The sequence below is a fragment of the Typopeltis vanoorti genome, chromosome 10 (genome assembly GCF_054136105.1).
Source record: "Typopeltis vanoorti isolate ZY-2024b chromosome 10, IOZ_Tvanoo_1.0, whole genome shotgun sequence".
Classification (NCBI taxonomy): Eukaryota; Metazoa; Arthropoda; class Arachnida; order Uropygi; family Thelyphonidae; genus Typopeltis; species Typopeltis vanoorti.
Genome location: NC_143558.1, coordinates 60,727,370 through 60,742,018, shown reverse-complemented (window position 1 = coordinate 60,742,018; position 14,649 = coordinate 60,727,370). Strand labels below are relative to the sequence as shown.

Sequence of the window (14,649 nt, the reverse complement as noted above, 5' to 3'; positions counted from 1 at the left end):
CATTTTCAATGATTCTGCCTATTTTCATTGTCTTTTTATTGCTGAATATTGAAATGAATATTGCTTATTGCTAAATTCCCCCCCCCCCACCTTAAACCTACTATTTCTATTTGGCTATGGTATGTGGATAATAAGTTTGCAAATTGGCCACATGACTGGAACACCTTACACACTTTCCTTTCCCATTTGAACAGCCAACATCCAATGATCCGATTCCTGACAAAAAAGAGAAAGGAACAACAGTCTGCCCTTCTCGGATGCCCTAGTTACAAGACAACCAAATGGATCCTGACTTTCACAGTCTACAGAACAACGGAATAGATACATCAATCAACAGTCACATAATGCCCACACCCCCTTCCCAACAATTTAGGACTATCAAAACCCTAGTCCACCAGGCAAAATTAATTTACTCAGATAACAATGCACTCAACACAGAACTCACCAACATAAAAAACTTTTATATGAGTGAGTTCCCACATAAAAGAACTCACCCACATAAAAAAAATACAAAGAATTTTAACACCACAAACCCACAGTTCCCCACCCCCCCCCCCACACACACAAACAGAGATTACAGCAAATCTATCACCATTCCCCTATATCCATGGCATCTCAGAAAAGGTTATAATATAAAGACATGTTTACACAAGAATTTATTATATTTTAATTTGCCAAATATTTCAGTCTAAAAATAACAGACTATCTTCAGTGGCTACATAGGAACAGTTTTTTAACCAGGTGGAATACCAACAACTGATCATTCAAAAGTAGAACGAGCTGTGTGATTATATCACTAAGTATTAAAGAGAGGAAAACATTTTTTTTGTCAGAGTAATGATTAAATTAAAGATATTAATTTAAAAATTCATATAACAATCTTAATTTATACATAACATTAGACTACTTACATTAGTGTAATGTTTTTTTTTTAATTAGTCTTAATTTAAAAAAAAAAAAGTATATATATATTAATGTGTTATCCTGATTAACCTTTCCCATATTTTTGATAAAGACATACAGTCATTTCGATTCAAGTTAGGGCGTTGAAGTAAGGCCTCGGCACTTTCTTTAAATAAACGTTCAAATTTATAGCGACATCTGTGTAGGAGGCGAGTCTTGGACCAGAGGATGTTGTGGCTTGTCTCTATTCCGTGCTGAGCCAATCCAGGCTTAACGGATTTGTTGTGCTGAATGTATGACTGATGTTCCCAAATTCTATTTTCTATAGAGCGTCCTGTTTGTCCAAAGTAGAACAGATTACAGTTACAAGGAACGTGATACACACCAGGCAGAGACATAGTTGAGCATTTATCTTTAAAAAAGGGTAAATAGGTGGATATTTTGTTAATAGGTATATAAGTGGCTGTCAATTCATATTTCTTCAGAATTCTTCAAATTGATTCTGAAATCCCGGAAATATAAGGAATTGGAACTCGATGTACTGAATCTGTGTTATTTTGTATTGGCTTATAAGAATCGAACAGATGTGTACTCTTTCCAGAGAAGCCATTTAATTTCATGTGGTGTTTGATAGTTTAAAGTTCTTTCTGTAATTCATGAGGAGTTGAACAATTAGTTCTGGCTCATCGGATTAAACATTTTATGATTCCTGATTTTTGATAAGGATGATGAGCAGATTGAGAATATAACGTCCAGTGAAAGTGGGTTTTCTGTAAACCGTTGTAGTTAGAATACCTGAAGGTGAATGGATGAGGAGGACATCTAAAAAGGATAACTTGTTGTCTTTTTCAATCTCCATGGCAAACTCATCATCTTCATCAAATTCCTCGCATGTACCGTCAAAGGGGGGGGGTACAGGATATGATAGTACTAAATGAAAAATTTACAACATAACTAACTTCCTATCTACAATTTTCCTCCAAATCTGTCTATTACTTGTCAAGACTCCAATATTATCATTATCAGATCTTATATTTCTATTGTCTAAGGCACATTGTACCGTATTAATCCACCTATATCTTGGTCTTCCTCTGGGTCTTTTTCCTGACAACCTGGCAGAGAACGCTTGTTTTGCTAATCTTTCCTCGCCCATTCGATTTAAGTGACTATACCACCTGAGATTAGCTCTGCTAACGCATTCCTGTATGCTGACAATGTCAAGTTCTTTCCAAATATCCTCGTTTTTAATATGATATTGCCATTGATGCCATTTGTTCACGCCTCTAATCTTTCTCAGGCCTCTCATATCTGTGGTCTCAAGTTTTTTACTTCTGACCCAGCTCTCCGATCATTAAGTTAAAACTGGTTTGAACACTGTCTTGTGTACAGCTAATTTAGTGTGCCAACTAATTTCTCTCTTATTCCATATGAATTTATCCAATTGACTTCCCACGATACCAGCTTTGCTGATTCTGTTGTCTATTCCCATATTTAATTTACCATCTTTACTAAAAATCGTGCCTAAGTAGCCGAAATGTTTTACTTGTTCCACAGGCTCTCCGTTCAAAACACAGTTGACATTTTCAACAATTCTACCTATTTTCATTGTCTTTTTAATGCTGACCTTCATACTATATGTATTACAACAGTTATTCAATTTAGTCAGGGAATCTTGCAAACTTGTAGCGGATTTATTCAGAAGTATAACATCATCCGCATAATGCAAAGAGCTGATATTAACATCTCCAATTCTGATATCATGTTTAATACCACTTTCCTTCAAAATGTGATCCATATAGATAATGAATAACAGAGGGGATAATGTACATCCTTGCCTCACACCAGATTTAACATTAAACCGTCTTCCTATACATCCTTCAATTCTAACTGCTGACTTACAACTAAAATACAGACTAAGTATTGCTTGATATAATGCCCCATTGACACCATATAACTGTAGCATATTGAATAGCTTCTCTCTTGGCACCTTGTCATATGCCTTTTCCAGATTGACAAAACTTAAATACAGATCATTGTTATATTCCCATGCTTTCTCAACTATTTGTCGTAAAGTGAAGATCTGATCCTGACAGCCTCTATTTGGCCTGAATCCAGCTTGTTCTTCCACAATTCTTCTCAACTGTTTCTCAAGTATACCTGCATAGATCTTGCCAGGAACACTCAGTAGGGAAATACTTCTGTAATTCTCACATTCAGTTTTATTTCCTTTTTTTATATATGGGTACTATTAGAGCTGTACTCCAATCATCGGGAATTCATCCCTCTGTCCAGGCTTTCTGAACTATGCAGTGCAGACATTGTAAGACATTTATACCACCATACTTCTGCATTTCTGGTCGAATATCATCTACTCCTGCTGCCTTTCCACATTTCAAGTCTTTGATGGCTTTTTCAAGTATGGATATGTATTCCTGACTGTATGCCTGTTGAGTGTTTTTTACCACTGTGCTATCACTGCTTGTTTCATTTAGCAATTTTTTGAAGTAATTACTCCATGGCTATCTTTTTCTCCTGTTTTCATGTCACCTTTATCTTCTCTAACTCCTTTACAGCACTCTTTCCTCCATTTCTAAGCTTCTACAACAACCTCCAGAATATCTTACCACTTTCTTGATATTTATTTTCTATGTTCTTGCCAAAGTCCTCCCATGGCTTTTGTTTAACTAGTTTTACACAGTGTTTAGCTTTCTTACATTTGTCTCTGTATTATCTAAGAGCACTCGCTGACTTATTTGCCAGGAACTTCTGATGTGCTTTCTTCTTTTCCTTCACTGCCTCTTTAACTTCCTGTGTCCACCACGGAGTTCTGATTGTTCTGTCCTTACAGACAACCTCACCACATGCCTCTCTGGCTGAATCAATCAGGGTTTTCTTCAAGGCTTGCCACTGAATCTCCAAGGTTTGGTTCCTTTTCTCAAACTCTTATTTTTACTTCAATAATCTTTGAGTATGTTAGTCTACAGTTTACATCTGAGAGCTGCTCAACTTTTATTCACTTTAAAACTTTCTTACATGTTATTCTTTTCCATATGTGCAATTTTATCCTGCTCAAGAGTAAATAGTGATTGCTTCCACTTTCAAATCCTCTGTACACTCTGGTGTCCTGCACCAAGGAGAAAACATCACTATCAACAATAACATAGTCAATGAGATTTTTCTTATTCCTTGCCTCTTCTCTTCCCATGTGAATTTGTGCACATTTTTATGTTGGAACATGGTGTTAGTAATAACCAGTCCATGTCCTGAGCAGAAATCCAACAGGTATTTGCCATTTTGCTCTTTTCTCCAAATTTTCCAAAAATATTTTTGTATGTCTGACAATCATTTCCTACTCTGCTATTCAGATCCCCAACAAGGACCAACTTTTCCTTTTTCATTGTGTCAGATGCTTTTTCTAAAGCATCAAAAAATTTCTCCACTTCTACCTTAGTAGAAACTTCTGTGGGACCATAGGCACAAATAAGTCTCATTGTCCAGTTCCCCGTTCTCATATTTGCCCACATCACTCTACTTGAGACTGCCTGTCATTCAAGAAGATTAGCCTCGTATTTAGTGTTGAATACTATGGCTATTCCTTCTTTTCCTTGATTGTCATTGCCTGAATATAACATTTTGTATTTATTGCTCACAAAGATCTCACCAGTTTTTGCCTTTTTTTTTGTTTTAGTCATCCTTATTATGTTCATCCAATTCCTCAGCTAAATCCATTTCTTTACCATTCAGCCTTTTTATGTTGATAGTACCGATCTTGAACTCTTGTAATATTGAGTTGGGGTGTGCTTCAGGGTTTGTTCCAGTAGCTGACTTTTCGCTGTTCACACTGGTTCCCTGGCAAAAACAATGGGGTCCATGTTTAACTGGGCGACGCCTCAGCTGGCATGAAATTCTATCATGTTGTACCATAATTTTCTATTGTGGTTTAACCCAATAAGAATAGTTTGGTCAGGTAAATCAGAAACCCAGTGACCAAATCTGTGCAGAATAATGCATGTGGTCTGATCAACGCCTTATGGAATCATAACATCTTTATACTTAGATGTCAGAGTTACAACACCCATTGTACTCCTCATTGTTCTTTTCAACTTTGCATATTCTGTAAAAACTGTATATCACCATTCAAGCTGTTCCTAGTTTCATTTACATACAAATTAAGCAGCAATTGACCCAAACCCTGGGGCACACCATTTGTGACTTCCTCTTACATGATGTTGTTCCCCTATACACAACTTGATGCCAGCTATCACAGACAGCTAATCTTCAATCAGCTGCACTAATCTACTATCCAACTCCACTGTTCCAGTTTACTTACCACCTTATCATCTGGCAATCTATCAAAGGCTTTAGCAAAATCTAAATATACTACTTTGTATGCTTCTCCTTTGTCCAATGCACCTGTCACATTGTTACAGTAAGTGGATTGCTAAAACACAATCTTCTTTAGCTAACTCATGTTGTCCATCAAAGAGAATGTTGTTGTCATCAACCCAATTCTGAATCCTGGTCCTCAGTCTCTCTAACACCTTTATCACAATTCCAGACAAACAAGATTGGCCTGTAATTTGAAGCACTAGCCTTATCACCCTCTTTATGAAGCACAACAATTATACCCTCTTTCCATTCCTTTGGAACGTGGGCAAATATAAGACTCATATTAAGGAGTTAATTTAAAGCTGTTGTTTACTCCTTGGAACATTCCCTCAAGATGTGCAGTGATATATCGAGTTCTATGGCTCTAATGACATCAAGTTTACTCAATTCCTCATATACTTCCTGCTCATCACCATCAGTGACCATCTCTCTTCCCACGTTCTGCATGATGTTACTTTTATGAGGATGAATTTAGCATCCTCAGTGGTTATCTGTGGTTAATAATAATTTGCAGGCTTCTTACTCGTGCCCATATAATTTTAGTCTTTAGTCTACTAAGTTCCACTTTACTTTGTGTTGCTTGTGTGCTATTTATTTTTATTCAGGAATGGATGCATTTTTGCTATGTCTGTTGTTTCAGAAGACTGGAACAAAAATGTTCATATACTATGGAATACATTCAACTTTGGAACATGTAAGAAAGTAAGAAAAACAAGTACTTTTATTGCATCAATAAATACAGTAAGAGACATTTGGCAATATCTGCACAATATTTGGCAACATTTGATGTAATTAAATATTACTGGAATGACATTTCATAATGAACACTTCCCTCCCACAGACACTATGCTGCAAGACAACAAACTAGAATTATTGACAAATCAGCCCTTCAGAACACATGCAATTTACAGACAAAAAATACTAGTTGTGGTGGTGGGCGGTAGATGGCACTGATGGAGATGATTGGTAGTAGAGGTTCGGTGTAGTGGTGGAGACAGTTGTATAGTAGGTATCCTCCCGCGATGAGTCTTCTGACTCCTTGGAAGTGTCATGAATAATAATAATAATCCTTCTACCATTCTCTCCAACCAATGACAACCTTCTATAATCATTCTTTCTTTCTTTCTTTCACTGGCCACATGTTTAAAAAACTTCCTATGATTCTTTTTGGACTTATTAGCTAACTGCTGCTTATACTGCACTTTGGTAACCATAACCAAGCAAGTTATCTCTCATGTTTGCTCTTTATACTCCTTGTGCAACCAACTATTACCACCACTCATCTTATGCTGCCTTCATAATGCGTTCTTGCAAACTGCATGTTTCACCTCTTCATTCATCCATTTCACACCCACCTTATTTGACCTCTTTACCTTTGGAATGCATTCAGATATTGCCTCTGCCAGAGTTCTTAAACAGGTCCCAGGATTGCAAGCTCAGGAGACAGCTTGCAATTCTTCATTCCATGATATAGCTGCAAGCTGTCTCCTGAGCTTGTCATAATCACCAGCTTTAAGAGTTCCACATATATCCCTTTCTGAATGGCCATATGAGAACAGAAGTCCTCATATGGCTGGCCACCACCCAAGTAATCACCTCATGGTCACTCTCACCAACTGGAAGAAGATTCAACACCTCATTTACAATAACATCCTCTGATGAGATAATCAGATCCTAGACTCTTCATCCCCATAAAGTACATAGCTCCGTTACATACTGCCCAAGGTAGTTGTCCCTCAAAAACTCAATCTTTTTGTCCCTAGATGTATGTTGCCGCTTCATTCCATTCTATATTACATAATTAAAATCACCCTTTTATTATTAGCTAGACCGATTTGCCTATACGTTTCCTTCTCACTGTCTTCCACATTATTAGGTCTATTGCAACACCCAACTAGATATTTAATCCTGTTCACCTCCATAGCATACCATACTGTTTCAAAACCACTGCCGCAGTTCACTCCTTTCATCTTAGATGGAGATAACTTCTCTACTACCATCAACAGCACTACAAGTGCTGTTGATGTTACTGAAAAGGAAGAAAAGGATAAAACAAGAATCTGACATCTCAGAAAAACCAGCTCAGTTTTATTTTGTCTTACAGATCAACAGTTGAGATAATATTGTTAGGCAAGTGATGGAAAAAAAAAATAGCGAAAGAAGAAAGGATTTCACATACAGTTTGTACTGATCTGGAGAAAGCTTACGTAGACTTCTCAGGAAAGTAACTGGTGAGCAGTGACAAACCAAGATAATTTCGAATCGCGGTATGGGATGCCCCCTAAGTTTTTTCTTTTCATACTTAAGTACTTTCTAATTTAAATATAAGTATCTTTTTCGAATTATTATTATTATTATTATTCGTGACACCTCAAAGGAGTTAATTTATTAATAAATTTCATAACTTCATTATTTCTACCTATCATTTTATTCACTCAGATATACTACATAAAAAAGAAACAAATAAAAATGATTACAAACAAAAATTATTGATTTTACACTAATTTTAATTTAATCAATTATAATTTAGATTTTTTTTTTCTTGATTTTAAATCTGCAAAAGCTTTTATTCTTTCACTAATGTCTATTTTCTGAGTAACATTTTCAATTGATAACAAGGCTGAAGAATTTAATCTGTCACTCCCCATTGTTGATCACAAATATGTTTTGATAAGTTTTAATTTGCTAAAACTTCTTTCAGGTGTTGCTTTACATGAATAGGTCATTTTTGGAAGGGGTACTGGCTCAAAGGCCATAGTGCTGGCCTTAGTTTTGGGACTCCGGGCAGGTGCCCGGTCAGCCCACCCCTTTATCTGGCACTGCTGGTGAGTATTTCCTAGGAATAGGAAAAGAATTCCACACAAATATTTGACACCATTGGGGGTATATATAATAGGACAATATACCAATGCTGTGATCCTACTTGTTCCCAGTGACAATGAATGAGTTGGCTTGTGATATACAAGACAAAGTACCATGGTGCTAATATTTGCTGAACACTGCACTAACTGACTAGCCAAGAGAAAATTTAAATAAGTTGGAATTGTGGAGAGAAAGGTTCGAAACCAAAGGATTAATAATTAGTAGATTTAAAGCAGAATATACATGATGTTTACCTCTGGTTATGAAAAGATATAGATACACTTGCTAGGTATGCCTGTATTTTGAATTGCAAAATAAGGCAAGACTTATTAAACAGACTATTGGTCAGACAGACATAGTTAGAAATGGTGCATAGAGACCAAGAAGATAGCTGAGTAAATAAGGAACTACTCTAAAGAAGAAACAGAGGGGAGGGGGTCCAGTGGCTAGATCCAAGAATACAAGACTGTAAAAGCAAAGAACTATTCCAAAGAAGGAGAAAGAGTAGAGAAAAAGGATTCAAAAAAGGACATCCCAAAGAGCTGGCTGGAATAAGAATAAAAAGAAGAAGATATTAAATATGTTTCTTTTCTAAGGTTAAGTTTTAAGGCAAACTATGCAAATTGGCTATGCATAACACAGTGACTGGCCATAGTTTACGAATGCCACATAAGTTGACAATTTAGGTTTATAAATGTGTTTTATGAAATTTGGCTGGAAAGAATGATTTGAAAGGAGAAAAGTATGGCATGAGGGAGGAATATAAAAAAATTACTGGAAGCAGCAAAAGAAAAGAGTGAGAAAGTCAAGCCAGTGAGTCTGACATACTGTAGTATGACAGAGTACAGCTAAGAAGGAGGGCCATAATAGCGAATGACTGGATGTGTAGGTTATGCAGAAGGAATAATATGAAGTTTGTAGATGTGTGATGTGCGTTTGATGGGCAAAAGGAGTTATACAAGAAGGATGGTTTGCACCTGAATGAATTTGGTGTTCGGAGTCTGGGTTGTTGAATGAAGTAAAAGAGGATAATAAAAATCAGGGAAACTAGAGCTTTTAGGGTGGGTATGAGCTATTGGGTGGATATGCAGATATCAATGAGGCAGATGAGTGTAAGAATGTGCATAAAACCTAGTTAGTACCACTGGTAACAACCCAGAATGGGATGGTAAGTATAAAGTGTCAGGATAGTGGTGGGCCTAAGGGGCTTTTGCATTTTATGAACACTAATGCCAGGAGCATTCAGAACAAGGAAGGGGAGTTTGGGGCATTGGTTAGTTCATCCTGGCCAAAGATTATTGGTATTGATGAGACATGGCTGACAGATGATGATATAGTTAGTGGGATAGAAAGTAAAGTGTATATGTTCAGGGAGGATAAAGAGAAAAGAATGGAGGAAGGAGTGTTATTGATGATAGCCAATGAACTGCAACCAAGGAGATTAGAAGTTCAACTGCAGGCCAGTGAAAATTGCACATTTCAGGTGTGAGATAGAAGCCAGTAGAATGAAATATACAGTTGGATGATAGACCAGGGGATAGAAATGATGATGGGGATAATAGGCATTGGCAAATAATCAAAATGAGTGGATGGTGGATAATTACTATGGGAGATTTCAACTATGGGAACATAGATAGGAAGGGGGAGAGGATACACGAGAAGAAGAAAATGGAATTTATGCAGTTACTAAAGAATAAATACCTGAGTCAGAATGTGATGGAATATACTAGGGGTTTGAGAATGCCAGATGTAGTAACTGCATCTGAGAATTTGTCTCTAACCAATATGACCACAGTGCCACCAATTGGTGAGAATGATCAAATGGTTTTGACCGGGAAGGTGGCTAAATGTGTGGAATTTTCAGTTAAGACAGGGTATATGTGGAATTACAGGGCTGGTAAGTATGACAAGCTTAAGAGATTGCTAGATAAGTGCCATGGTATGTGAAACTGCAAGGGCTGAATGTTGATAGTGCATGGAAAGTAGTAAAGTAATGTTTGAGGAAAGAAATGGCAGACTGCATACCTAGAGTCAGGAGAGTAAACCAGTGTGGTAACAAAGTCAAAAGCAGAGTATGAAAGGAAATTAACAGTGCAGGTCAAAGATAATCCAAAACAGTTCTTTTGCTATGTTGCAAGTAAAAGGAAGAAAGTTTATGGAAGAATGATTTTAATGAATGCTGATAGTACAGATGTAACTGAGTCAGTTGAAATAGTAGAATTACTAAATGAACACTTTGCAAGAGTGTATCATCCAGGTGGAGATATAGAGAGGCAAAGACATGTCTTTGCAGTTCCATATAAGAGAGAGAGAGAGAGCGGCAGTTACATGTAAGTCTTTATGGAACGGAGGTAAATGAAATGGAGATGCATAGCATATTACAGAACTTAGATGTGAGTACAGCTTTGGGAGATGGTATACCGGTTCAAGTTTTACATGAAGGGATTGTCGGTGCCTTTGACCACATTGTTAAATCCAAGTCTTGGCTCTGGGCTAGTACCAAAGGGGGGGGGGATGAAAAGTGGGAAAATAGTTATATTGCATAAAGGAAGCTCCAAGACTGATATAGCAAATTACTGACTGATCAGCATATCAGGAGTTGTTATCAAGGTACTCTTGAAAAGGGTCAAGAGCAAAATAAGGGAATGGATAGATGGAAACGGGATACTGTATGGAGAGCAACATGGTTTTATGAAGGGTAAGTTGTGCCTGAGTAACATGATCACGTTTTTTATAATAAAGTGACAGCTGAGTTGGATAAAAGTGCAACCAACTATTACCACCACTCATCTTATGCCACCTACACAATGCCATCTTCCAAATTGCATGCAAATAGATTAATGAAGTCCACTTCTGAACTTTGCAAAGGCCTTTGACAGGATACCACATGGAATTCCAATCAATAAGCTACAGCACATGGAGATGGATATTGGTGTGGTGAAGTGAAGTGAAGTGAATAAGAGTGTGGTTGATAGAGAGATGTCAGAGAATAGTTTATTCCAGAGTGGAATCCAGAAGGTCTGTGACTGGTGTGCACAGGAATCTGTTCTTGGGACACTACTGTTTAATTTGTACATTAATGATATAGGAAAGGATCTGAAAGGAATTGTTTAGTTGTTTACCAATGATGCAAAATTGGTAAGAGCAATAGGTAATACAGATGATGTTAAAATTTTGCATGATGATTTGGATAGATTGGCAGTCTGGGTAAAGAAGAATGGATGTCAGTTTAATGTGTACAAAGCATAAGGTTCTGCATTTTGGGGTGAAAAGATTACCGGCTGTATATCACATTGATGGAATTGTACTCCAGGAAATTGATGAAGCCAGAAATTTGGCAGTGTCAGTGAATAAGGAGTTAAAGTTAAAGGGCACATAGCAAAAGTGGCTAAAGCAGCTCATCAGATTACTTGGTCACTGAAGAATTCTTTGATTAGCAGAGTGAAGCAGGTTATTGTTCCTCTTTATCGAACTCTGCTAAGAACCCATCTTGACTAATGCATGCAGATCTGGGCACCAGGGTTTCTTGGCAATGAGAAAGGTGAGAGGATCCAGAAGCAAGTGACCAATATGGTAGCAGGTCTATGGAATGAACCTTAAAAGAAAAGGGATGATATGATTCAGACATACAAATTACTGAAGGGTTTTTACAAGGTTAATTCTGAGGAAATTTTTCAGAACAGGTGTTGGAAGAACTAGGAGCCATCCATGGAAACTGAGTAAGAGTGTAGTTAGCAAGAGTGTCAGAACTAATTTTTCGCTTGGTGAGTGGTGAATGATTGGAATAGGTTACAAGTCTGTTATGGGTGCCATGACTGTTAATAACTTCAAAGCAAAGTATGGCAGATACTGCACAAATGTTGGATGTTGCTTGGATAATGTTTAGGGTCTCCCTCAAGGAGTTTAATGACTCAATGGAGTAGCGCATAATAATAATGATGATGAAATACTAACTGAAGATATTAAATAAATACGGAAATAAACATAAATAAAAAATATATATATGGAAAATATTAAATATAAATTAAAAAAAAAAAACTTGTATGATATTAAATTTTAATGTAATAATTTTGATGAATTCATAATGCACAAGGAAATAACAAAACTACTACCAATCTGTAAACAAAAAAAAAATTTGTTTTTTTGTTTACAGATCGTATCGAAAAATGTGACATTTTTGGCCTTTCTTAACATTTCTGTTCATGGACTTCTGGCTGTTTTCCAGGGAAAAATAAAAATTGCAGCTATTTTCAAATATTAACATCAAACTTAAGTAAAAAATTGGAACCATTCATATTAATAAAGGTCATATGGATTAATATAATACGTGACATATATCATTCCTCATAAAGCCACCTTGATGAAAACAAATACATACTTATCGGTTTGCCAAATTTTTCAGCAAACATTAATGCAACATCTCCATCTGCTTTCAAAAGAAATATCAGAATACAGACTAGCCAAATAATAAACCCTCCACACACGATACCTCCAACTATTTCTAAACCAAGCATTTTATAAACATTAACTTCTCCTTTACTTTGGTTACGATTACATTTCACAATTTCCAAATACTATTGGCAAATCCACGAAACAACTAGAAAAAACCAGAAGGAAATAATTCCAGATTGACAAACATAGCACGTTGATATGCGTGAAGATTAATCAGAAAGACAAACAAAAATTATAATGATAAACAATCACACGGAGTTTTCGCGAATGCTAAAAAAATGATTTCAGCGTTTTCGAGATGTCTTAACAAAAATTGGTTAATCAAAGTTTTCTTTTAACGTTCGTGTATTTCTATTCAAATCGGCCATTCAAAACACACGCAATTTACAGACAAAAAATACTAGTGATGGTGGGCAGTAGATGGCGTTGATGTAGATGATAACAGTAGAGATTAGGTGTAGTTGGTTTGGTAGAGGGAATGGTGAAGATGGAGAGTTGTGGAGTGGGTGTCCTCCCTCGATGAGTCCCCGTACTCCTTGGAGGTGTCACAAAATAATAATAATAATAATAATCAGCCTCGTATACTGAAATAAATAACATATTATATTACATTCCACTTAAGACCCTATGATCTTCTTGGAATGTATGTCCACAACGCTTATTTTAAAACAAGCAAAGGCATAATTTTTTTTAAATTAAAATAAAACTGCTTTCATTTGACATGAACACTCGTATACATATCAAATGAAAAACAAAGAACAATGACCAATAAAAATGTGCATTTTTAATTTTATTACAAGACAGCACCAGTGAGAAAAGTCGAAACATACCACATAGAAGAAGAGGGGGAAATAACTAAAGCAAATAAGTATATTATTATTACTATTATTATTCGTGACACCTCCAAGGAGTCCGAAGACTCATCCTCATCGCGGGAGGACACCCACTGTACAACCCTCCGTCTCCACCACTACCAATCTCTACATCAGCACCATCTACTGTCCATAACCACCACAAGTATTTTTTGTTCTGAAAATTGCGTGTGTTCTGAATGGCCGATTTGTCTGTATGCGGGATGAAAAACTCGACTTTCAGGGAGAAAAAACCCTGCTACCTCCGTATGAGATCGGCTAACTCACCTTCAATTGAAAAAGTCCTTATAAAGATTCCTCCAGTCACGATGGGAATCGAACTCAGGCCTTTTCCAATCAAAGGGCGCAATATACCATCGTTCTTCCGATTGCGCTTTTTTTTTTTTTTTTTTTTTTTTTTTTTTTTTTTTTTTTTTTGTTCTTCCGATTGCGCTACGGAGGCAATATAATAAAAATAAAATAATAGAAAACACAAGGTTCCAGATGGAGCATTTAATTTGAGAAGGAAAGGAGAAACGAAAGAAAGTAATAATTATTTGCACAAATATAGGTTAAGAATATGCATTAAGCAGGCGTTTAAAAAAAGAAAAAAAAAAGAAAAGCATGTGGAGAAGATTACACGGGAAAGGTGACCAGCAAGCCCACGAATAGTATAAAGCCAGGGCAGAAGAGCGTCTGGTGTAGTATGGAAGGCAAAATGGAAATGTGAGAATAGATTAGATGAGCGAAACAAAATTAACCAAAAGAGTTCTTTCAGTATATGGCAAGTAAAAAAAAGGAAAAGAAAAGAAAAGAAAAAAGAATGACTATAACAGAATAATTTTGATCAATGCAGAGAGTAAGGAGGTGACTAATGCAGACAAAATAATTCTGTTATTCAGTTTGCAAGGGTATATCATACAGGTGAAGATATTTCGGTAATAAATATGACAGGGGTTAATGTGGTGGACATAGGGGGTAGAGGAAACTGATATGTATAGGTGCTATAAAATTTTTAATATGAATACATCTATGGACTTGTATGGAATATCAGCTAGCGTAGTAAGAGAATATACTAGGGAATAGTAGTGCCTTTGATTAGATTGTTTCATCTAAGTGTCCATTCTGGTAGGGTAACAAGGGAACGGAAGGAGGAGAAATTGTTCCGTTGCATGAAGACAGTTCTAAAACA

The 14,649-nt window shown here is 36.4% G+C and overlaps 1 protein-coding gene across 1 annotated transcript in view; it reads right to left on the bottom strand.

The window, feature by feature from the left end:
• The window catches only part of LOC150102450 (dehydrogenase/reductase SDR family member 7-like), a 209,943-nt gene extending 197,145 nt beyond the window's left edge, over window positions 1–12,798 (bottom strand). Inside the window, exon 1 of the mRNA XM_090398772.1 lies at window positions 12,533–12,798. Within this exon, the coding sequence (XP_090254898.1) occupies window positions 12,533–12,668 (136 nt within the window). The 5' untranslated portion in view covers window positions 12,669–12,798. The remainder of the gene's footprint in view (window positions 1–12,532) is intronic.
• Window positions 12,799–14,649: the final 1,851 nt, after the last annotated feature.